General features: G+C 44.7%; 1 protein-coding gene across 1 annotated transcript in view; it reads right to left on the bottom strand.

Moving 5' to 3' along the window:
* Positions 1 to 1225: 1225 nt before the first annotated feature.
* Mtap (methylthioadenosine phosphorylase) overlaps positions 1226 to 26156 on the bottom strand; it is a 40473-nt gene continuing 15542 nt past the window's right edge. Inside the window, exons 4-8 of the mRNA XM_051164067.1 lie at positions 23518 to 23685; positions 11160 to 11262; positions 10061 to 10300; positions 4482 to 4604; positions 1226 to 2004 (exon numbers count right to left, since the gene is read on the bottom strand). Of these exons, the coding sequence (XP_051020024.1) occupies positions 1966 to 2004; positions 4482 to 4604; positions 10061 to 10300; positions 11160 to 11262; positions 23518 to 23685 (673 nt within the window). The 3' untranslated portion in view covers positions 1226 to 1965. The remainder of the gene's footprint in view (positions 2005 to 4481; positions 4605 to 10060; positions 10301 to 11159; positions 11263 to 23517; positions 23686 to 26156) is intronic.

Raw genomic sequence — 26156 nt, 5'->3', positions numbered from 1 at the left:
CAACAGTACTCAGAACAGGCACATTTCAGAATCAGCCAACATGTGTACTAACAAATGAATGGATAAAGAATGTGGTATTGATACATAATGGGATTTTATTTAGTCAGGAAAAAAAAAAAAAGAGTGGAATTATGCCATCTGTAGGAAAATGGATGGAACTGGACAGCATCATGTTAAGCCAGACCCAACGGCAAACACATTTCTCTCGTATACAGGATGTGGATTAAATGACAGTGAAGCATCAGGATCATTATTTGGGAGAAGGAAAAGGACGGGAACACAAGAAAATATAACGTGGGATGAATGACAACCACCACGATATGGAACTGACAGAAAACCCACTGCTTTTGAGTAAATACACACTAAGAAAGATCAATACAAATGTATTTTAATGCCAATTAAAATAGCTAAGGTGGTAGATCTTATAAGTTATTATATGCATATTTTATCATTACGAAGAAGGAAAAAAAAAAGCCTGCACATGATGACATTAGAAAAGGCCACTGAAGAAAGCCACTGCTCCATGTTGCTGGAGAGAACCGCATTTTCTAAAGGCAACAAGACAACTGTCCACTCCCCACTTTACATTCCCGGACAGCTACTAAGAGTGAGGGAAAGAACTGTGTTTGCTGCAGTGAAATAAAAACCACCAAGAGCCCTGGTCAGGACTCAGGGAGCCTCCATGATGCTCACAGCCGGAGCTGGAAGCAGGGCAACATGGACCAGATGTTAAAATGGCGCTTACCCAGGAGTCAACATCAATGCTACAGCAACTGGTTCTCTTATTGCTTACAACCAGCAGCTTAGTTTCTTGAAGCCAATTTCAAAGACACAGTCACATTCAGACTCTTTACAAGAGCTGCAGGGCACCTGTAATTGCAGCAATCTGAGGAAAACACTACAATTTCCCCATGACAGACAACAAAAAAGCATCCTACTGAATTAACAAAAAGTTAGGCTTCTGGTTTCTTTCTTTCTTTTTTTTTAAAAATAAAACATTGTCAGCCATTATAATGGGGCAACTCTTAAAAGGGAGAAAAAACAAATAGTAATTAAGAGTCACACCAGCTTAACCCTTGAAGTAGTCTGACTTTTAGACACTTTAACATCCAATACTCGCCTTCTCAGTTACAATCCCAAGTTATTGTAGCTCTATGGTGACCCAAGATCTTTCTTAAGCTAAGATGTAAGTCCCTCACAAAGCACTTTATTTATTTATTATTTATTTGGGGGGGTTATTTGGCATATATATCTTGAATCACATTCACAGTACATTTATATTGCCATCTTTGTTTCGCCACCAGGAGAGTTTCGAAGTTCTCTAAGTCCAGTTTAATTTTTACAACTTTATTATTTGAGTATACTCACTTAAAACAACAACAACAACAACAACAACAACAAAACAAAACATGACCTATACTTGGTTGCTCCATAGCCTAACTATAACAGAAACATGGTATGACTAACTTATTTGATATCCAGATATTTTGCTATGACAGGTAATATCCTTCTTTACAGATGATTCTTTGAATGAATCTCCCACAATTTCTTAAAGAGAAATTCCTAGATTACCAAAGTGCATTGAGTACTTGTAAGCCACAGATGCATTGTACCAAACTGCCCTCCAGGAAGATGGAGCCAATTTGCCATCATACAGTCCAGTTTCAAGCTCACATTCATTCGTTAGCAGCGTAGGGAAGTGGATGTTCTCACCGCTCTTCATTAATAGGGAGAAATGAGACTGATGGGATCTTGGGCTTTGTTCCCTTCCATTTCTGCAGGCTGTTGGCTCTCCTCCTGCGTCACGGAGGAGTCGGGATCTTGCGGAGTCTCTAACAGTGCGCTGTTTCTTACCACATGTTCTCTCCAGGCAAAGGCATGAAGGCTGCATCTTTCTCGTTTTTGTTTAAGCAAAATCCCCCAAAGACTGGAAGTAGAAGGTCTTCTTACGGCAGCCATGCTGTTTTAATGCCTTGGTGGTAAAACGGAAAACTGGGCCATGTTCTGAAAGGAAGAACGTAAGCAGATGACCACAGCTACAGGCAGCAGAGAACATGCTATCCACCCCAACACGTCTTCAAAAGCAGCAACGACAGCCTTAAAAAGTAAACACACACACACACACACACACACACACACACACACACACACACACACACACACACCAAAAGAGCCTTGAGAGTTTGTGGGTTATATAGTAAGGACTTCTGGGACATATACTTATCAAAATTCTTCAGATAATCCCTATGTTAGCCAAAAAAAAAAAAAGTAAAAATACTAATTAGAGCAGCTGAGATGGCTCATGGGGGAAAGGTACTTGCTACCAAGCCTGACAGCCTGAGCTCAATTACTGGGACTCATAGGCGTAAGGAGAACCAATCCTACAAGCTGCCCTCTAACTTTCCCACATTCACCGCGGCACGCTTACACACGCACACACACATAAATAGGAGAATTTAAGATGTAGGTAAGAAAAACTACTAGCCAGACATGGGACTTTAGGACCACTTTAAATTCTTGTATTTTCCTTCCCTTCCATGACAAGTGAGCATCTGAGTTCTGAGACTCACACATTCTCATAAAAGGACCACTTTCACTGTCAAAAGGGCACACTGTACACACCCTCTCCCAGCTTACTTATCAGCCCCGTGACTTCCTCCCCTTATCCTTGTATCAGTGTATAGTCATTGCAGCTTTCATGCGTCTCCATCAGCCACACAGTGGGATCTTCACCACAGGTTGTCTCTGGGCATCATTCCTTTTTTTTTTTTCTTTTAAAATACAAGTTTTCACTATGTCACCCTGGCTGACCTGAAATTCACTCTGTAGACCAGGCTGGCCTCGAACTGACGAGATCTGTCTGCCTCTGCCTCCCAGATGCTGGCATTAAAGGTGTGCACTACTGCACCCTGCAGCTGGGTACTGTTCCAACCTGGAGCTTGACATTTAGTGGGCAGTTTGATGTTTCTGGAATGGGCTAGCGAGTGAACGAATGGGACACATTTCAGTGCTTTGATGATTGAAAAATACAGTGAGAATTATTAGCATGGTGTTCCTTAACAGCACTCAATTTCGTTTAACAGGCAATTCTTCATTTGAGACCTGATGGGTGCTGCACTTAATAACCCATGTTAAAGTGAATATTTACAAGACCCTACAACACTAGGCTCAAAAAGATGACTGATTTGTATCATCTAAGCATGTCCCAGAATTTCTTTTTTAAGGAACTGACTTTGAGTGTGAAACCCCAGTGAGTATAAGGTTATTGGGGAGACCCAAAAGTTTACAACACTGACTGGGAAGAGGCCACAGTGAGTCATGGTTCCAACCAACCAACTTCTGAGTGACTTGTGTGAGTGCATCTGTCCTTTTAGTTCAAAGCACCATTTTGTAATTGGTAGATTTATTTTTATCTCGTGCCCTTCACCACTCCTCCCAGAATTAGAATACTCACAAAGTCTTCCTGCACCTTAGCCGTGACAGAACACTTGACGGGAAGAAACATATGCATTCATTAAATAAACATTTATCTCCTAGGTATCAAGTGTTGAAACCAGTGCGGTTATCTCCTCTTAGGGAAGACACTATGGATTACAACATTCCTGGCTTTCCCAGCCCCAAAGTCTGAGACCCTATTGTCACTGTGGTGTATACAACAGCTCATGGGTGCTACTTTCCAATTTCAGGGAGGCTTCATGTTGGCTTGCTGAGGCATTCCATGCAAGATAGGCAACACCATTAATCATTTACCACTGTACAATGCCTTCGCTACACAAACTCCTGTCCTACGCACTCAGTCAGTTAGGGGAAGCCTCTACCAGCCTGCTCCATCCTCCCTCAGTGACTGTCAAAAGACCTAGGAGTACGCATAAGGACGCGGAGCTACAAGGAAAAGCTGAAGTGGAACACTATGAGGCTCCTTACCACTCTAGTTAATCAAGTCACACAATGTCCTAAAAATGGTAGCCTCCAAGCTTCCCAGTCAGTTTAAATTATATCCTTAGAACAAATACTAGGGTTAAGAATCTACCAAGCTGCAACTAGTCACCTGCTTATCATTAAAATTTTTCTGAATTTCACATAACATTGGCCTGAAGCAGACATTTCCCTCCGTTTTGTCATGGATATATCATGAGTATTCGCTGGAAAGGCCTGTCTACACTGTGCACGTATCTACCAAAGAGAAAAATAGCTGCGCTGCACACACAGGAAACCATACACACAGGAAACGCAGCAGCCTTCGGAACCAGACAACGTCAGGACAATGCAAAGAACCAGGGACACAAGGTTACAAAACTGCCATCTCAGGCTCTGACGTCATTGGCTGCACATAGAGGGAACAGGGAACAGCAGTAAGGGCACAAAGGCTTGTTGAAAAAAAAAAGAAATGCTGACTTCCAAACTGAAAGTGAAAATAAACAGAAAATACGGTTAAAGGCCACAGAAGTGTCTGACCGCATGGCAGATGTCAGGACACTTACCTTTAGGTTACGGAGTGTTTCCGACCATTCCATTGACCCTATTTGAGGTATGGTAGTCAGGAGTAAACTTTTGGCTTTATTGGCATTTTCTTTCATGGTCTTTAAAACACCATCCACTGACACCTGGAGAAAGAAGAGCACAGAGTTTTACTAGAATAAACTATGTTTCACAGAACACTTACTTGAGTCCCTGTTTTGCTATTGGGTAAATTGTTTGTGTCCCTGCCAAATTCACCTTAAGGAATTTGGTCCTCTCTATGAGGGTGTCATGAAGTGGGGGGGGGGGTCCATCAGGAGTTATCTGGTCAGGCTTGCAGCACTCTTAGAAATGGGGGTTAGTTTTACACTGAGCTCTCTTGCTGTTGTGGTTTGAATGAGAAAAGCCCAATAGGCTCATCATCTATTTGAATGTCTGGTCCCCAGTTGGTGGAACTGTTTGGGAAGGATGAGGAGGTGTGGTCAGTCCTGCTGAAGGAGGAGGAGGAGGATGAGGAAGAGGAGGAGGAGGAGGCAGAGGAGGAGGAAGAAGAGGAGAAGGAGGAGGAGGAAGAGGAGAAGGAGGAGGAAGAGGAGGAGGGTTACTGGTACTGAGGTTACGAAAGCCCACACCATTTCCTGTAGCTCTCTACCTCACTCTGTGGATTAAGATGTAAGCTGTCAGTTGCTGCTCCAGCGCCATGCCTGCCTGTCTGCTCCCATGCTCCCTGCCACGAAGGACAGACAGGGCCTCACCCTCTGAACTATAACTTTAGTGAACTTTTACTTCTACAAGATGCCTTGCTCATGGTTCTTATCATAGCAATTTAAAAGCAACTAATACACACATTATGTGTCATGTGAGATTTAGTGAGACTGTGACTACGAAATGGAAACGGGCTCTCATCAGACATAATGGCCAGTCAGTCTTGGTCTTAGATTTTTCAATTCAGGATCGTAATTTTTTTTTTTTGTCTAGATGCTACTTTTAATGAGATTTTCTTATAGCTGCCTGAGTAGACTAAAACAAACCTGTATTGTAACTTAGTCTGTCTATTTCAAGTTTAATCCCCTGAGCCCAAATACTGCTCTGCATCTTAGGGGAAAGGCTGGTCAGTGTTATTTCTGGGAAGCTTGAGAAAATATTACAGATGTCAACCAGCAGCAGCAGCAGCAACCACCACCACCACCACCACCTTCCTGGCCCATAGAAAAGTGAATTCCAGCCTAAGACATGCTATATTGGATAACTAAACAGGAGCTAAGTATTCTGAAAGCACTTTTAAAGAAAAACAAAAAGAATCAAAGTGTCATTATTTTATGACTCCTAGTAAATGAACTGTGGTTAACTCTATAAACTAACTACATCCAAGAACCTAATTGGTTCCTTCCCTCCTTTTCCCTGTTCCCCACTTTTTTTCCTTTTTTTTTTTTTTTAAAGACAGGCCCTTACCAGCACATGCTCCTGGCCCCCAAGAGCTGCTGTTTAAGTGTGTGCCAACCATGCTTGGCATTTTAGCTTCTTTACAAAACCCACTTACAACCCACCTCTAGGACTGGGGATGCAGCTTAGCAGTAGAATGCTTACCTAGCATAAAATGGGCCCTAAACTGGGTCTGCAGAAACTGGTGTGTGTGTGAGATGCACTTGAGCACGTCACTTATGACATTCATGCCACTTATGACACTTTAACTAGGAACCAGAACTTTGCTTGAGTATATTAAGTGATTATAACATAATTATAATCTAATTACTTAAATACTTCCTGCACTGTTTCTGGATTAAAATTATGGGAGACATGACTGGGCATAAACTGGCATGATGACTGAAGAGTGTGGTTGGGTCATAAGCAAGTGTGTTATTATCTACAGCCCTTGCTCTGCTTTACCCCAATCAGAAGACAGTTAAGATCCAAAGACACGATGAGTACATCCTTGCATGTCCTCAGCCAGCACCAAGACGCAGCGATAAAGCCTGAGCGCCCTGGCACCAGAAGTTCTGCCACAGTGTGGCACACAGGCAAAGGTGAAATCTAGCAGAGTCATTAAATGCAGGGCCTTATGCCAGCGAGAGACTCACCCTATTATTTATTTTTACTCATTTTCATATATTTTCCTTGTGACTCTGAACTTTCTCTGTTGGGTTCCATTCATAATGCTCTTCCTATTGACCCTGTGACTCACAGCAACCACTCAACCCTCACTACAAGGACGAGCTCAAACCTCCAAGGTTAGCTCCTTTGTGCAACCCTCCATGGCGTTACCGGTGATAACACCCGTGAGTCAGCACTCTCCTAACCACTTGTGATCTGGCTTGTTTCTCCCACAGGCTCATGTTCTGAACACTTCTTCCCCACTGGGCAGTGGTATTTTGGGAGACTGTGGAGTCTTTAAGAGGCAGGCTGTGGCTGACAAAAGCAAGTTAGTGGGGGTGAGCCTTTGAAGGTTACAATCATATCTATCTGACCATTCTCTGATTCCTTCTCCTAAACAACACGAACAGTTCTGACCTCTCTTTCATGGCTTGGATCTGCAGCGTCTATCACAGGCTCGTGTTTGAAATCTGTCCTTCAGCCAGCGGAGGACAGCGGTTCTCAACCTTCCTAGTGCTGTGACCCTTTAATGCAGTCCTCATGTTATGGTGACCCCCCCCAACATTAAAATTATCTTCATTGCTACTGCATAACTGTAATTTTGCTACTGCCATATATCATAATGTAATCTGTGTTTTCCAATGGCGTTGGGCAACCCCTGGGAAAGGGTCGTTTGACCCGCAGGTTGAGAACCAGTGCTAGGAGGTTGGGCCTGACAGGTTGTTGCAAGTAACTGGGGTGACAGCCTTGGAATGTTACGCCCCATCCTTCCTCAGTCTAGCTCTCTTTCCTTCCTGGGTGTGACACAGGAGCTGCTAGGGTGGCCTTCCCATAAGCTGTTCTGCCAGATGTTTTGGTTAGAGTGACACACACACACATACACACACACACTCACACACACACAAAGCAAAGTCACTCCTTCCTCTGCTTTATATCCTGGCCTCATTTCAGGGAAAATAAATTAAATTAAAATAACTTGTTGGGTGTCACAAGGAAACTGAGGCGACTTTAGGCCACTACAGAGCCTTGTCCCATCGTGCTGTATGTCTGTAAAGCACACGGACAGGAAGTGCTATTTGTGTGGATGTCATGTCTATGCGTGTCTTTCTTGTGGCATTTAACATAGCTTGTCGTTATGTCTTCCCGTGGACAGAGAGCCCAGCCCTCTGCTTTCCAGCCCTGATATGGCATACCAGCCCCCACACTCCTCCTGTAGAGCCTGAGTAGAACATTTCCGACAGGAAGCAATCTGCTGCCAGGAAGTGATGGCAGCTAATGTTTCCCATTAATTGAAAGCAGCCTCTCTGGATCATGAAGTTGGAAGTAGCTCACAAAGCTGCCCAGCCAGATCAGTCAGCCTCAAAGCTCTCCCACGAATGCAAAGTGACGCTCTAGCACAAGGTGCAGTGAGAGAGTAAAGCAGTCACCAAACCAAAGACTCGGGATTCCTGTGTGCTGCCCAACATGACGACGCGACTGTGTTATGTATAACTGGGTGGCGAGTCAGGAGCTCTCTGAGCCAGCGGCCCCTCTGCAAGAGTCAAGCCCTCCAAACGAATGTCCTCAGTGACCTCCACATTTCTTTCTAAAAACTTTTTCATGTTTTTTTTCTTCCCTTCTCCATTTTAAAATGCGACAGGTGACAGGAAGATGCCTTGTTCCTTGGGTAGAAGGAAAGGATTTTTTTTTTTTAAAGGAGGAAGGAACTTAAAATAATGGCGACTCGGCAGGGCCTGCAACTGAGCCTGTCATCTTGGCTCCTTCGGAGGCTGAGGCAGAGGAACTGGAGCTCAAACCACAGCGTGAGAGTCATTGAAACCGTGACTCAGAGTACAAAAGGAGACTGAGAATGTGGCTCAGCGATAAAGCATATGCCAGGCCCTGGGCTCGACTCTCAGTGCTGAGGAAAGGATACATAAATAAAGGAGAATTAAGAGGCCTATCATTGGTCCTATGACCAATGTTCAGCCATCTTGTCCAAGTCTGTACCTTTAAGTCTCTGTCTTTCCCCCTCAGGAACAGTCATAGGGGAGGGGAATAAGGGGAAAATGGGAGGGAGGGAAGAATGGGAGGATACAAGGGATGGAATAACCATTGAGATGTAACAAGAATAAATTAATAAAAAATTTAAAAAAAGAGGCCTATCATTAACACACAGCATGGGTTTATAAGAGATCTTGATATATGATCAGACCGCTAAAAAATTATGTGATCAGAAGAGAAATGCCAATAGTCTAGAGATTCAACAAGACATATCACTTTTTAGTACAAATTGTTTCTGCTTTTGAATTAAAGATGGCTTTTAGGGGCCCCCCAAAAGAGGGCAGGGAGGGAGGGAGGAGTGGGAAGAGCCACATGTGGGTGTGGCTGGGCTGTGGAACTTGAGACCGCTTTGGGAAGTTCAAGTTTTCTCTAATGAAAATGTTGTCCCGGGCGGCCCGGCATCCATGTTCCAGGCTCTTCAAGTCCCAGCTGGACTTTACTGTGTTCCTTGTCAGCACCCCCCACTGTCCTGTCTGCAATCCTTCCCATGGTGCACCACGGCCCTGCCACGCCCCATTCTGCCTTCCCCCTCCTCCGTGTGCCTCTCACTTTGGCCACCTTCCTCGTTACATTTCCCGGGCACACTCACACACTTTTAAATATTTGGTTCAGACAACTGGGCCGATACTCACAAAACTTAGCACTACTTGCTTTTTTTTTTTGTACTGATTCGCTTAGCCTCTGTGGTGGTCTGACTAGGAAGGACCTCCATAGGCTCACACGTTTGAATCGTGGTCACCAGGGACTGGCCTTTGAGAAGGATTAGGAGGCATGGCTGTATCGGAGGAAGCGTGTCAGTGGGGGTGGGCTTTGGGGGTTTTAGAAGCCCCAAGTCAGGCCTAGTGGCTCTCTCTCCCTGCTGACTGGGGATCAGGATAGAGAGTTCCCAGCAGCACCGTGGCTGCCTGTGTGCTGCCATGCTCCTGCCTTGATGACAACGGACTAAACCTCTGAAACTGTAAACAGGGCTCCAGGTAAGTGCTTTCTTTTATAAGAGTTGTTTTGGTCAGGCTGTCTCTTCACAGCAACAGAAAACTAAGACTGACTCCATCTTCCCCAAACCGAACTTCGGCTCCTTAAGGACTTGTATTTGCCGGCATGTTTTTGGGCTAAGCACAGCATCCAGCCACAGCATGATGAACAGGACAGCGACTCAGGGCTTTCTTACTAGCGTTTCCTTCTCCGTGCAAATAAACATAAGAAGCAACAGCAGCAGACGGAAACTGCACTCAGATTACATAGTTATCTACAAAGCAAGGCCCAGGTGCCAATGATTCTCAGTCCATCAACGCACTCACACTGTACTTCACTACTGATTCTCAGTACTGCCCCACCCTCAGGGGAAGAGCTTATATTCCAATAGGAACTACAGAGAATAGCGAACAAGGCCTAATGAAACTGATTCAAAGAAAACCTACGACACCCAGAAGGGCCACGCCACACGTGATCAGAAGCAGCTCCCACTTACCGCTTCCTCGTGCTCCTTCCAACAATCGTAATCCGTTGCCATGGCAACACTGGCATAACAAATCCCTGCCTCCTTAGCAAGTACCACCTCTGGAACCGTGGTCATATTGATGACGTCCGCACCCCAAGTACGGAATATAAAGCTCTCCGCCCGGGAGCTGAACCGGGGCCCCTCAATTGTGACTATTGTCCCCTTTGAATGGCATCGAAGTCCAAGCTTCTTAGCTGTTTCTATGAGGACCTGGAAAAAGGAGAACACAGATCACACAAACCCACCTGCAGTCTAGGAGTTTTCCTTCTACTTTAGCAAACTAATTACCTCAACAGTAGACTTTTTGCTATAATGCCCTTAGGGAGCCTAGATCCTTGGGAAGGTGCCAGGTAGCCCAGTACTCACAGTCAAGTCCACTGCAGACATAGCTCATAGCGTTTTAGAGAAAACACACCAAGTAGACTTTGATTCATGATCTTGAATCTCATTCGCTTTTTAAGGCCTTAGGAAGGCTAAGCCAGGGCTTCTTCAGTCTGGACTTGTGCCTTAGCTCTTGACCTTTTACACTGGCTCGGCTAAGGAATCACTTGCCACACAGAGAGGCAAGTGCTGGCCAAGCGCTGTTCTCCAAGGTGCAGCTGTCTGGGCACTGTTCTCTTACACGGACTCTCTGACTGTTTGGAAAGCTTTGGCAGACTTTCTTTTCCCCTTTCCCTTTAGCTTGCTGCCCCTCCAAGGGCATATGGTGAAATGAGCAACGGCTCTCCTGACTCCACCCCCACACCCCCCCACCCCCGCCCAAAGAAATCAACTTATCTGGGCATTCCTTACTGCAAGGCCATGCTCAGGGTTTTTTTTAGAAACATTAATTTCATCAGAAACAATTCTGGGGCTGGAGAGAGGGCTCAGAGGGGAAAATGTTTCTGCATAAAATAACTAAGAATGGAGGTATCGTTGGCAATGAAATATTGCTAATATTAACTCATTACTTTCCAAACTAAAGCTGAAGGATGGAGAGGGATCGTGACTCGGCTAACTGGTCTACCTGCAGATGCCACCCCGAGCCCTTAGACTCTCATCTGGTTTACCTGTCAGAGAGACTACAAACCTCTCTCGTTTTGGGGCAAAATGGTTCAGCCATTGGGATATGGCATACTCCTCTGGCGCTGCAATGACTTCCATCATAGAAGGTCTGAGGCCTTAGGGATGTCCTGGAAAGAGAAAGTAGGTTTTACTTCTGAGAACGCACTATCTCTGTCCTCTAGGGCGAGCAAACCTGCTGTGTCTAAGTCACACCACATCCAGTAGCTGTAGAAAACTGAAGGTAATTGTCACAGAGCATCTTCAGGTTTGAATTGGACTCTTCTAGCTCTGGGCTGATTGCAACACGCTCCTAACCCATTGAGATTGTTAAGTACCCCTTATCAGGACCTTGGGGAGGGCAGAGAAAGACCAATCTAAGTCAACCCGAAACATCTCATCATAACGTATACAGAAGACTGCAGAGTGAGCTCAGTGTACCGTTGCCCAGACTTCCCACTATTTCCTGAAACTGTATTAGACTCATTTTAGTTGTTAGCTGTTTCATAATTGTCAACTGTAAGCACTGACTGAGATGATACCCAGATCTCCCTAAAATCCTAAGAAATACTTTTTAAGTCAGGTGCAGTGGCACCACCTGTAATCCCAGCACTCAGGGAGGCAGAGGCAGATCGCTGTGAGTTCAAAGCCAGCCTGGTCTACAAAGCGAGCCCATGACAGAGAAACCCTGTCTCGAAAAACAGAAACAAAACAAAACCTTTCTAAACAAATCACTTTGTTTCAATGCCAAACAAGGTCCATACTCACATTTGCCTGTCATGTACTTAAAGTAAAAATAATTGCTACCTTAACCCTAGTCACATTTTTCCAGGCTACTGATCTACTGCAGAACAAACCTGAGACTGTCCTGGACCATAGGGAATCTGTCTCTGGTTCAGCTTGCTTCTCTACCTGTTGTGACCAGTTCTCAAGTTTTTTATTTCAAGTTTTTGGCTAAAATCTTTTCTTTCTTTTTTAAATCCATAAAAGACAGGTTAAAATGAGCTCACTGCCAGTTCACTCAACTTCCTCCTGGAAGCTTTCAGAAAAAAATACAAACTTTTTTTTCATATGTGTGCATTGATTTTTTTCCTAAACTCCTCCTGCCCATGCCTTTCCCTGCAGAGGGGCAGATGACGAAGAAGTGGCACATAGGAAAACCAAAGGCAGGAGATCTGGTGTCTTTTTCTGGAAGTGGAGTGGGGCAGAATGGGAAAATCTTTTTGCTTGTTGTATTTACACAGTTGGCATAGTTATTGTCCCAAATTAACTATTTCTTGGGCTGTGTCATACCTAGTGACTCTAGCTGGCATCAAAGTCACCTCTGTTGGAGATGAAGCCCTACTGCTGTGGAAGAAAGCAAGCCTCACCTCTACAACTCTCTTTCACATGCCTGAAGAAGTCCCACTGAGCAAACCCAGCTGAGGTTAACGAATGGGTCACAGGAGAGCTCTAGCCCACATGAACAGGGTTTTCTCTGGAAGACTGACCAACAAAACCATGCCATGCTATCACCTCTGCCTGGCTTTAGTAGGATAAGTTAGGTTGTAGCAATGTGCCCACTTGCAACTGGGATTACAAAGCAAGAACACTAAAACTTCCAGTAACTGTGGCAACAGGAGTCCAGGCTTCCAGTAGCTGTGGCAACAGGAGTCCAGGCTTCCAGTAGCTGTGGCAACAGGAGTCCAGGCTTCCAGTAGCTGTGGCAACAGGAGTCCAGGCTTCCAGTAGCTATGGCAACAGGAGTCCAGGCTTCCAGTAGCTATGGCAACAGGAGTCCAGGCAGGAATACCTATAGCGTCAACATGTCCACTGCTTCTCTGACTCCACACATCTTGCTATGTTACTTGATACTTGGTGACTGGTCTTTATTCACTCCTTAAAATACAACAGCGTATGTTTTTCTTTTATTTCTTGATTTTGTTTTTGAGAGAGGGTTTCTTTTTGTGGCCCTAGCTATCCTTGAACTCAGAGATCTGCCTGCCTCTGCCTCCCTAGTGTTGGGACTAAGGGTGTGTGCCACTACCACTCTGCTCACATTTTTCTTTTTAAATGAAGGTATCTGATTACAAGTTACATAGTTATATTCTGCATATTTTTCATTCTCCCATTTTCTAATAAAACATAGTATTTGCTGAGCCTGGTGCTATATGCCTCCAGTACACAGGAGACAGAGGCAGGTGGGTATCTTTGAGTTCAAGGCCACACTGATCAACATAATGAGACTAAAAAACAAAACAAAACAGCAAACATACAAAAATAACCCACAGTGCTCATCCCTTCATTTATAAAAGCAACAGGAGGAATAAGTCAATCAAGGTACCCCGATAACTCAGTAGAGACACCTGAAGGTCAGCTGCAGGCCGAGGACCCAGAGAGCCTGACCCCAGGGAAGAGAGAGAAAGTAACATTAAAATCAATGAAGATACAGACTGGTGGCATCTGCAGCACTAACTTAAGTGTCACTGCATAAACAGAGGAACTGTCCCTGCAAAATGAATTCCAGGAGAGCCAGGGGGCTAACAACCACAGCTGAGAAACGTGCAAGGCAACCCCAGAGGAAATCCTAGACCAAAATGTGTGTCTCCTGTGGAGCACCTGCCCTCCACTGGGAATCTGTCAGAGAAACCAGCTGCATCTTCTAGAAGTCAGCCCAAAGCCTGGAACAATCTTGCAGACACAGTCTCCGAGGAGAGCGTGCTGACAAAGCCTGAAAGGTCACTTTTCCATTTCTAACCAAACCAGCTTGTCTGGATTCACAATTATAGTTGAACTGTGTAGTTCAATTGTTGCCTGAGCGATAGGGACAGGAGGCATAGTTTATCCTTTAGTTTGATTTTTTTTTCTTAACCCAAATGTGTCTTGTACAAACTCCTTAACACTCCAAACTCTATATACGTTTAAAGCAAGACCCTTACAGTGACATATAAGGCTCGTACAACCTTCAGGATTTCTATGTTGAAATCATAGCCCTTAAGGTCATAGTATCAGGAGGCTAAGACCAGGTCATGAGTAGCATCCGCACAGCATCTGATGACTGGTAAAGAGGATCCAGGGAACTAAGCTGGTCCCTTTTAACTATCCAAGTACACAGCAAGATGATGCTAAGAAAGCCAGCTCTTCTCAGACACCACATCCATGGTATCTTTTCTTGATCTTCTCAGGCTTCTAAATGAGAAATTTCTATTGTTTAGCAGCCAAGCAATCTACAGTATTTTGCCGTAGCAGCTGAAATAAGACTAAATACCCACCTGCACCCTTGCTTGAAAATGGAAGCAGCGTCGAAAGCTTCCGTGGCTGCCCATCAATACACTCAGATGCAATCCCACCTCCACGTTACATTTAGGTAACGCCCATCCCACAAGATGTCCACAGGTTTGCCCGAGAACCTATGATTGCATTACCGTTTATGGCAGAGGGAAACAACTGCAGCAGATGAGTATCAAAGTAGAAAGATAGTTCTGGATTAATTAATTATGAAGGAACAACATCATCATTACGAGAGTCCTTACTGTGTGCAAGAGGGTAGCAGCAGATGTGTAGATGCCATTAATGCTGGCTCTGGATGGATGCGGGCCATAAGCCAAGGAACGCAGAGGACAAAGGGTCAGGAAATGGACTCCATCTTAAGCGACCCCCAGAGAATAATATGGCCTTGCCAACAGCTAGTTTTTAAAAGGCCCGGTGAAACCTATGTTAAACTACTAACTAAATAATAACAAGACGATAAACCTGCAATAAGCCCCTACGCTTGCTTGTAATTTGTTTTAGCAGCCTCAGGGAGCAGATACACTCGTTCCTATATAGTGAGATACCTGAGCAACCTTAGTTACAGCTTCTATGGCAGTAAAGAACTACTGCCAAAGGTCAGCTCCTTCTCCCAAAGTAAAGAGATTAATGTTGCGTCCAATTAAACATGAGTTTCAGGAAACTACTATCAAGCTGGCTTCACTACACACTGGCTGTTTGCTTCTGGGAAAGTCACTCTGACCTCTACACCTCAGATCTTCCTATATTTAAAAGTGGGGGAAGGAAGACAAAGTCACTTATCCAACATGGGCTATGTGAGGGTGGAATGAGATAATATAACCCAAGGGTCTAGCACTGGCCACTGCTGCACACGGAACATCTGCTTCTGCCCTCTCTTCTGCCAAGATGTAAATTTGGCGGTTTGAAGGGGCTCCGACTGAGGAAGCCTCTCAAACTGCTTGAGGGTGCCAAGCAGGGGCAGATGCTTTTCTAGCTTTGTGTCTGTCGCTGTGAAAAAGTGCCCCTACAAAAAGCTACTTAGGAGAGAAAGGGCTTAGCTTCTAGTTCCAGGCTACAGTCCATCCTTGTGGGGAGGCCAGTGACAGAAGCTTGAGAAAGCTGGGCATATCACATCCACATAACATGGCAGAGAGAGAACACGTGTCTACAAGTGGCTTTCCCCTCTCATATTAGTCAGGACCCCTGCCTAGGGAACGGGTGCTGCCCACAACGGAGTAGCCCTCCCTACATTAATTCCTAATTATGATAACACCCTCCTGAGGTGCTTTCCGAAGGCAGCCTCTGCCCTAGCAAGCCCCAGCACAAGTGCAGCACATGAGTCAGTTAGCTTTCACAAGGATGGTTTCTGGGAAAAGGGATTCTCCCAGCTCAAGGGGGCCACCCCACTGCTCCAATCTCAGGAGTACTCCTAACTGATTAACAACTGTAACAACAGCACCAATAACAACAAGTAGCAGCAGCACCAGCAACAACAACAAAACAAAACAAAAAACAAAAAGCGAGAGAGAGAGAAAAGAAACAACCAAACCGAGCACTGAGGGCACCAGACACACACACATGCACATAGGCAAAACATTCATACACAGAAAATAAAATAAATCAATCCGTTTTAAAAAACCTTAAAAAACATGCTTTTTTTCAGCCTATATATTTTCAGGGTTTGCAAGTCTGAGCAAAGCTCATGTTACATTTTAAACTTTGAATTCGTTCAATCACTCGGGAGGAATGAATACCGTATGTTTACTGATGATTTGTATTTCTTATTTGTCATGTTTGGCTCTACTCTGGGCCTCTGGGCTATCCAGGCTCCAGTTCCTGGCTACCCAGCTTCCTGGCCCATTTCTTATGCAGCATCCTTTGCCTTGACCAACACACTGAGCCTCCAGCGTGGCATTCTATGCTGTAGCTGTCATGGAATTGGCTTGGGTTCTCGGCTCCCTATGGAGAAGAGCTCTTGAAGACCCTCTGTGGACTAGATCTGCAGCGAGACCAGTAGGATCTTGCCACGGAGCCCATACTGTCTCCAACTCTCAAGTGGCACTACGACTTCCAGCTCCTGAGTGCTGAGATTCCAGATGGGCAACCTATATACCCAGCTCATTTCTAATATTTTCAAGCAACATTAAAAAAAAATGTTTTATTATATTTAAAAAAAAAAAACCCAAACACGAAAATAACAATCACGAAAATCTTAACTCTGATAGGAGTAGCACAGCAGAAACAAATCTGACATCACTCCCTTAACTATAAGGATTTCAACACAAAATCTGAGGGTCATGGAAGACTTCAGACCACAGCTGTGCATCTGTAAAAGTGGACAACAGCATTTATTAAATAATATTATTGTTTCCTAATGTCCCAGACTTGCTCCAGGTCAATGTAAATAGTTTCATCAGGTTGCATAATCACTGCCCTAGGTGCAGAAAGAAGTATCACTCAGTGAGCTGATGCTTGAGATTTACAAACTGTAAAAGTGGGAGAAAGCTGGCTGGACAGGCTTTGGCATCTTAAATTCCACTAAGGGGTCAGATTGTCCTTTTAAAAGGTCCACGTCTAACAGCAACAGTTACATTTAAGAAATCAGAATGTCCTAAGGGCAGGAGGTGACATTTTCATTCACTATGGAATTATTCGCAGGTAACTTGATTTCCTGTTCAGAAGACCAAATGTGGAAAAGAGAGAAACAAGCAAAGGTCCAGGGCTTCCTAAATATAAACTTCTAAAGAAGCCATTTCTAGAAAAGTGGCGAGAGTCCACGAAGCATAGGCCCGTACGTTGGAACAAGTCACACCAAATTACAGGAAGGACTGAGTCAGTCTGTGAGAGTAGCTTCTGCCTCTCAAAGCCCCAGAAACACCCCCATGGGAGTTGCTGACCTGTGATAAACTCCACAAGGAGTAAACACCTGGGGTGGTTTCTTGATTTATGTCCGTACACCGTGCAGGAGGGTGTGTGGAAAGCAACTACGGGGCGGTCAAATGGAAAACCGGAGTACTATCCAGAAAGCGTGCAGGAGAGAAGGTGGGCCTGAGCATGCGCAGACAAGACTCAGTGACAAAAGAGAGACAGATGGTCCCGGCAACGATCAGCGAGCACACGGCCAGAAGACAATTATAAAACCCGATCTATCTCACGGGGCTGGGCAGAGCTGAGGTGACAGGCTTGAGAGTCACCTGAGTTTGAGTTCCCCCAGGGCCCACTTGCTGGCATGTAACGTTATCTCTGTACCAAGGTCTCGTCAAGCATGACCAGGAGAACAGTCACTGCATGCCCGTAATTAACAGACCGTGGCACCCAGCTCCGTAGCTCAGTTTTTACAACGGGACACGTGGCAATACTGCGAAGAGCTACAGCTAATCTAGAATCAAGAGCAGAATGTAAGAACAACCTACTTCTTGGGAGTTGCCGACCTCACTTTAAGCACTGCTAGATAAATACAAAAGCAGAACTCGGACACAGGTTACGGATGAAAGGGCGTGCAGAGGCGGGCAGTGAGTGGACGCCAAACAGTTCCTACCCGATTCCTTATAAAACTGAAGAAGATGTTCTCAGCACAGAGTGAGGAAGACACACAAGGTGCTGTAGAAACAGTATGCTCCTGTCTTGTGTGCCCCTGCCTCTGAGAGGAGCCGGGCAGCGCAATGCAAGGGCCCCTGGGAAACTCTTTATCACAAAGCACTATTCCTGCCATTTTTGTTTCAGATGGAGCTAGTGTCACTATGTAATCTGTCCTCTAACTTATAATGTTTCTGCTGTGGCCTCCTGAGGGTTGAGGTCACGGGTGCAAGCTATCACACTCCACTTGGGAATTTGTAGAACACATACCCACCACAACCCCGCCCTCAACACTCTCAAGATGAAAAGAGGCCGATATGGCCCGGACACCAAAGCATACCCCCCATCATCACGGCCTTAAACGATGATATCACAGGGGAAGCCCAAGGCAGGGCTGTGTCTCTGAGATGGTGAAATAAACAGGCATAATCTATTCGCCCATGTGTTTACTGCGGGACTTTCCTGATGAGTCAGAATGCAAAGCCAATAGCATAGTCAGGCCTCTCCTATTCTTCCTGCAAGAGGATAAACTGAAAAAAAAAAGAAAAGAAAAGAAAAGAAAAGAAAAGAAAAAAGCCAACAGCAAGCTTGAGAAGGAGCACACCAGAACCTGACACCCCCAAAACTCTTACATTAGCCGATAAGGACCCTGAAAGACAAAGGCATTTGAGGGCAGAGCCAGCAAAAAACTAGGCGTCTTCACTGCTTACTGAGTGTCAGCTCTTTGCTTTCTTTAAGCAGTTACCTAATCAGCAACCGGCTAGCCAGGCTTCAAAGAAACTATGCAGCATTGCAAGGGACGCCTTATTTTCTTTGATCTTGAAGGTTTTTCTTTTGCATTATTTTTCCATTGTAAAACAAAACCAAACCCTAAACTGTGCAACTTTCCTGATGAAGGCTAGTATTAAAAAAAAAGAGGAAAAAAGCTCATTTTCCTTCCTTTTCATTGGCATTCTTGTTTCACCTCGCATTCTGAGTCACAGAAGTGGCTCTGCCTCTGTGAATTTCGTTTTAACCTTAAAATAAGGACCTGTATCAACAATTCCTACATATGCCCTTTCTTCCCTGTGCCGTCAATGAATTCAGTAATATAACAGAGACTGATGGCACAGGCGAGAAAGGACACATGTGGAAAATTCTGGAAATCCCTGTCCCCAGGCCTCCCAAACTCTTGAATGGCACAGCTGTATTACTTTTCTTTCACACAGACAACAGGATCTGTAATAGTATCTGTGCTGGCTGATTCTGTGTGTCAACTTGACACACGTTAGAGTCATCAAGAGGAAGGGACATTTTCTCAATTAGTGATCAATGGGGAAGGGCTCAGCCCATGGTGGGTGGTGCTATCCCTGGGCTGGTGGTCTGGGGTTCTTTAAGAAAGCAGGCTGAGTGAGCCATGGGAAGCGAGCCAGTAAGCAGCACTCCCCTTGGTTTCGGTATCAGCTCCTGCCTCCTTGTTGCAGCCAGCTTGAGTTCCTGTCCTGGCTTCCTCCAGTGATGAATTATCACCTAGAAGTGTAAGCCAAATAAACCCTTTCCTCCCCAACTTGCTTTTTGGTCACGATGTCTTCATCACAGCAGCAGCAGGAACCCTAATAAAGACAGTATCTAACAGTGGTTAGCTTAGAAAACAGAGGGAGCACAGGCCACAGGTAACATAGGAAGAAACAACTGAGTGCCCCAACACTGGGCAGAAGCCAGCAGAGTCCCTCAGAAGCAGGCACCCCTATGCAAGACTCTAAAACCAACCCTTGCGAACTATTAGCTACAAAGCTGATAAGCAACAACAGGACAAAGGCTAAGCAACCCGCACAACCATGCTTCTAAATTTGTCTAAGCCTCTTCTTAGAATCCAGCTTGTTTACAAAAGGCCCTTGCCAAGCCACAGGCAGGGAGGAGGTCTCTATCACCAGTGTCTGACCTCATGAGAAGTCTCATCCTAGATCCTGTGGGGCTCAGAGGACACCGCACCTTCAAAGACACTTGTGAGAAGAACTGTTAACATCTGGTGAGGAAGTAACTGTAGATCCCCCTCAGCAAGTAACTGGGGGTTCATATAACTGCTGCTTGAACCGTACATGGCAAAGCGACACTGAAGACCAGAAGATGCTGGGCTGAAAGCACACACAAACTTCAAAGAAGAAACACCATCGGAAAGCCCAATTGGAGCCTCCAGAGCGGCTGGGCCATTTTTATCCACACTGCCGCCAGAGTTGAGGAGGAGTGAAGGTTCTCTGACGCCCGTGTGACATCTGCCCACCCTCACTTACACAGCAGGCTGCTTCAGTCCCCCACAGGTGGCAGGATGACAGTGAAGTAAGCGTATCCACCCACACATGAGGGTATGCAGCACAGGAGACAAACCTCAAGTTAGAAATCGTGGATGCCCTATAAGGACCCTTTAAAACAAATGCCAAACAAGATTCCCTTCGACCAAGTCAAATGTCCCATTCCTTTTCTTGTCAAAGGGACTGTTAATGATCATGAAGAAAATGAAAATAACGTGGTGGGTATGTAGAACAAGACCACTAGCCCAGTGAGGCTGGGAAGAGGAGGAAGGAAGGAAGGAAGGAAGGAAGGAAGGAAGGAAGGAAGGAAGGAAGGGGCATGAACAGAGCCCTGCATCCTCTCAGTCACCTCTTAGCTCAATGCTGGTAGGCAAGGCAGACCAGGCTCAGCCTCCATACCACCCGCCCCACAACACACAATTTGATTTGCCTGACTGGATCTAAGGAGTACTCATTCCTCCTTCAACCCAAAACCTGGGAAGAAAACCCTCCACATGCCCTCAGCAAGAAGTACATGACTATTTCATTCGATTTACTCTGCTGTGTGCTGCCCACCCCCCCACCCCCGCAAGCACTTGCTGCTTTTTTTGAGACAGAGTCTCACTATGTAGCACATGGGCTGGCCTCAGCTCTCTAGCAGACAGGCAGGCTAGCCTCCCCACGACTTGTATTAATGGTGTGCCCTACCACCTTCGCCCCCTTTCCTTACATTAAATTTTACTTTCTTAGTATATTCTATTATACGTGTGTGTGTGTGTGTGTGTGTGTGTGTGTGTAAGAGGCTTTTGTGTATGTGTGTGTGACAGGGTTTCTGTGTGTAGCCCTGGCTGTCCTGGAACTCACTCTGTAGACCAAGTTGGCCTTGAACTCAGAGACTAGCCAGCCTCAGCCTCCGAAGTGCTGGGTTTAAAGGCTTGCTGTATCTTTGTTTTTATCTCATTCAAATGATTTGTTTTCTCTCCAATGAATCAAACTAGAAACCGAGCACTGCTCAGGGAAAGCTCTCACTAACAAGCGAACATGCCTTTCCCAGCAGACAACAAGCACTTATGTGAAAAAGACAACAGTCATTTGCGACAGGTGAGCAAGCGTGGAGGAATTTTGTGAAGTGAATTAAGCTAGATGCAGAAAGCCAGCGGCAGGACCTCACACGTGCAGTCTAAAACACACACTCAGAAGCAGAGTAAAACGATGTTTGCCGGAAGCTCACTATAAACTGACAAAAGAAATAACCTGTGAAGAAAACATCACGAGCAGGAACGCACATGCATCAAGTGTTGGGTGTCGGACATGAAGGACAGGTGCACGGGTGCCAGACAGTGGGTGTAAAGAGTTTCATCAAGAGACACAGTCCAGGCTCCTAAAAATAATAACCAGTAAAGGACGATACAGATCAAACAGACTTTATAGGGACAACAGGACATCTTAATCCATGACTGAGGAACACGCAATTCTTCTGGACTCACGGAAGCGCCTTCCCAAGAAACCACATTTTAAGCCACAGAGCAACTGTTCGCCCAATACCAAGAAAGTGGACTAATTCTTTGTATCTTATCAGCTTATAACGGAACGAATATTAGAACCAACAAGATAAAACCCAGAAATGTTTACACACACAGAGATGGAACAAGGTATTTTTCAGCAGCCAGGTAGTGGGTCAATACAAGTAACCACGGAAGGAATTGACAACGTCCTATACGACTTAACTTGAACCCGTGGGATACCGCAGAGTTCTAAGAAGGGGTTTGTAGTCAGGAAAGATCTCAAGTAAATAACCTAACTGAATACCACTGTCTTAGGAAAATGAGAACAGTACAGAGAAGGAATGACAAACATCAGAGGAAACACAGCCATCTGACTCCTGGTGAAGGTACCAAAAATATGACGGAAGAACGCCAACTCCTAGTAAATGCACGTAGGCATGCAGACGACTGAAACTAGATCCCACCCCCACCTCCCACCCGAATCCTGCACACACTCAAAGCCAACTCAAAACGGATCAAAGAAAGACCTCAGCATCAGACCTGCAGCCCTGAGAGTGCTGGCAGAAAACAGAGGAAAAACACATTGCGATAAGGGCCAGGGCAAGGCAAGCACTTCCTGGAGAACTCTAGGAAATAAGAGCAGCGGGCAGAGAGGCCTGCACCAGCTAAGAAGTACACGCACAACAGAGTACGCTTCCAGAAAGTATTCAGAAATTGGGAGAAAATCCTTGCCAGCTTTTCCTCAAGCAAGGGACTAAAACCCAAAATATACAAAGAACCAAATTAAAAACAAACAAACAAACAAACAATAAACAAACCAATTGATAAATGGGGAAATGAACTGCATAGATACTTCTGAAGTAGAAACAACTAATAAACACATGACAAATGGTCAACATTTTTAGCCATTAGGGACACGTCAATCAAATGCATAGTGAGATTTCATCTTAGCCTGCTCAGAATAGCTAGTCAAAAAAGCAGGCTACAAAGGCAGGTAGAGATGCGGAAAGAAGACAGCAAGCCCTTATCAGCTGTTGGTGGGGAGGTAAATTAGGCCAGCCACCATGAGAATCAGCCTAGAGTTCCTCAGAGAAAGGGAAGACAGCAGGACCTACGCCACCCTTCAGCATACACCAGAAGTATCTACGCCAGCATACTACAGAGACCCCTGCACACCCAGCCAAGCCACACAACCAACTCTGATGCCTATTCACAGAGATAGAAAATGTAACATAGTGACAACAGACATCAGTCAGTCGTAAAAAAAAAAATAATGGCCATTTACAGCAGAATGAACGAACCTGGGGGAATTGTGTGAGGTGAAGCATGCAAGACACTGAAAGACAATGAAAGGACTCACGTGTGGTCTAAAACACGGACCAGGAAGCTGAGGATAAAATGGCGTTTGCCAGAGCTTGGAAGACAACTGGTCAAAGGACATTACATTTTAGCTGAGCAGAAAGAGTAAGTTTTTGAAATTTCCTATAAGTACGGTAATGTGGTATTATTTATTACATAGTGGAAAAACAAAAACAAAAACAAAAAAACAAAACCCAAAACACCCAGTGTTTGCACTCAAAGTGATTTGAGGGCTATATGAAGTGATATGTGAACTTATACATAAATTATTGTGCAATGCCCATGTTTATCAACTGTATCCCTTGATATATTAACTACTATTTGTTAGTTCAGTTAAAAAATAAAACCCCTACAACAAAAAGATTAAAGCGACCTTGCTCTTGCTCTCCCCTGTTTGAAATGGTGAGCTACAAGGCCACTTAGCACTCACCTGTCAATGAACTGATCGATGATGACCATGTCACCAGGCTGGATCTCCTCTCGCAAGGACCCACAAGCCGTGGTCACGATGACGTGTGTACAGCCCTCTTCCTTTAAAGCCCAGATGTTCGCCTGGTAGTTGACTTTTGAAGGCATGATGGTGTGCTGTCTGCCGTGTCTAAGGGAGGAGATTGAAGTGGGGCATCAGCCAGAGCAGGGCAACTTATAAACAGTCACAAAGAAACAGAGCAAGACCAAGTTCCTGGTGGATTTCCTCCTTCTGCCTAATTGAGTAAACTCTGAAATTGTTCAACCTATGAATTCCTGCTGGTTTTAGATGACAGATCAGCTCTTTCATGACTAATGTTATAGGCTTCACTGAGTCCAAGTTCTTTTTTTTTTTTTTTTGAGACAGGGTTTCTCTGTATATCCCTGGTTGTCCTGGAACTTACTTTGTAGACAAGGCTGGCCTTAAACTCAAGAGACCTGCCTGGCCCTGCATCCTGAGTGCTGGGATTAAAAGTATGCACCACCTCAGCCCAGCCCTGAACTATAGATATAACTCTGACCCGTACCACAGGCTGTAACTGTGCTTGGAGACAGAGTTCTTTGTTGTTGCTGGGTTTGGTTTGATTAATTTTTTAATGTGTTGTTCACTATAATGTCAGTTTTTTTCCTTTTTAAATATATTTTATTAATTTATTCATATTACATTTAAATGGTTATCCCATCCCCTGTATCCTCCCATTCCTCCCATTTTCCCCCTACTCCCCTTCCCTATGACTGTGACTGAGGGGGACCTCCTCCCCCTGTATATGCTCATAGGATATCAAGTTTTTAATGGCAAAAATTTGGTCCCCTGAAACTTGACAAGGCTACGGAGAGCGACGGCTCTCCCCAAGAAGTAGTGACCAGCTAGAAGGAGAAAGCACAGCTTTCTACAAGTCTGGCGACTTAAGCCACAGGTGGAGGAGGCCCACAGTTTTATATTAAAAATGGCATCAGTATTTCCTAGAGGGTGACCAAAGTGAGAAATGGGGAACCAGCCATGGACACCAAATGGAGTACCTCTAAGACTCCGTGCCAGAGGAGAACACACTTACCACTCAACTACCTGATTTTGCACTGACTGTTAACTATAATGAGGTTACACTAGTTCACACACCAAAGTGAGGTACACTTTCTTTTTTTAAAATTGTTTAAGTTTTTTTTTTTTTTTTTTTTTTCCTTCAGAGACAGGGTCTCTCTGTGTTAGCCTTGGCTGTCCTGGACTCGCTTTGTAGGTCAGGCTGGCCTCGAACTCACAGTGATCCGCCTGCCTCCTCCTCCCAAGTGCTTTGCCTTCCAACTACACAGTGAAAGTCTTGACAGGCCAATGACTCTTCTGGAATCAGCTTGGGTCACTGAAAGGCACAGGTCAGGACCTCAGCTCAGGCCAGTCATATCCCAGCCTCTTCTATAAACCAGACAAAAAAAGTTTTAATGATAATTATAGAAAAGGGAAGCATTATTTTACTTAAATGTCTTTTAGATTCTTTCTGTAGATAAGAGAATTATGTTTATTTAAAAGCATTTTATACAGATATACTATGAAATATAAAGCATGGTTTATATATAACTGTGTCTCAATTGAAGATGGGTCCTAAGCTACAGTGTAACATAAAGCATTTTTCCTGTTAAGACTATCCATTTCAATTTCCAATTTCCTTCAGTTAGTGCATTAGTTTTCCAAATACACCTGGCATTCTTTTTTTTATAGCCACAAATCAAGTAGGCATTGTTTTTTTTCTAAGGGTTTACAGGTTAAATGCCATTCCGTTAAGATGCTATGCATATCACACCCATGACAAGCAACATAAAGAATTATTACTACTGGCAATGGTGGCACACACTTTTAATCTCAGCACTCAGGAGGCAGAAGTGGGTGGATCTTTGAGTTTGAGGCCAGGTCTAGGACACAGAGAAATCCTGTCTCAAAAAACTAGACCAAACATACAAAAAAGAAAAACCAAAACCAATCAAACAAAAAAGATTTATTACTAAACATTAAAAAAAATGTGTGTGTGTGTGTGGGGGGGGTGGCTGTGAGATTCCCAACCCCCAGAGGAACCAACTCCTCCACCTCAGAGTTTTAGCTGCCAGAACTTATTTAGCCTTCCTGACTCAGGCTCACCCGCCTTGTTTGCCTCCACATTTATTCTTGTCCAGACCCTCGGCCCTCTTTAGATCTCAGCACCGAGACCAAGAAGTAGGTCCTCTAGGCACTGTGTCCACGCCCCACCCGACTGCTCCACTAATGTTCACTCCGCCTATGTCTCTTTGGTGCTCACACTGACAACCACAATCTCCCCTTGTCTGTCTCCCTCAGTAGCATCCATCAAAGTAGTTCACTCTCTTGGACAATCAAACGCATTTGGTTAGAATTATCTGAGCAACTGAAACACAAAAGCACAGGCCTGAACCCCAACCCATTTGGGGAACTCCAGTCAACAGCTGTCAACGGCCCAGTTCTTAGAATTAATTCTAAAATTGACATTGGTTACATGAAATTCCTACATTCTTATGAACAATATCTTATTAAGATGCCTATGCCATCTAGGCCTCTTGAGAACCTGCCTGGTGATGTTTTACCAGGGTAGCTTGGTCCAC

The sequence above is a fragment of the Acomys russatus genome, chromosome 2 (assembly GCF_903995435.1).
Source record: "Acomys russatus chromosome 2, mAcoRus1.1, whole genome shotgun sequence".
NCBI lineage: Eukaryota > Metazoa > Chordata > Mammalia > Rodentia > Muridae > Acomys > Acomys russatus.
The sequence above is the reverse complement of the archived record's forward strand: the minus strand, read 5'-3'. Positions and strand labels throughout refer to the sequence as shown.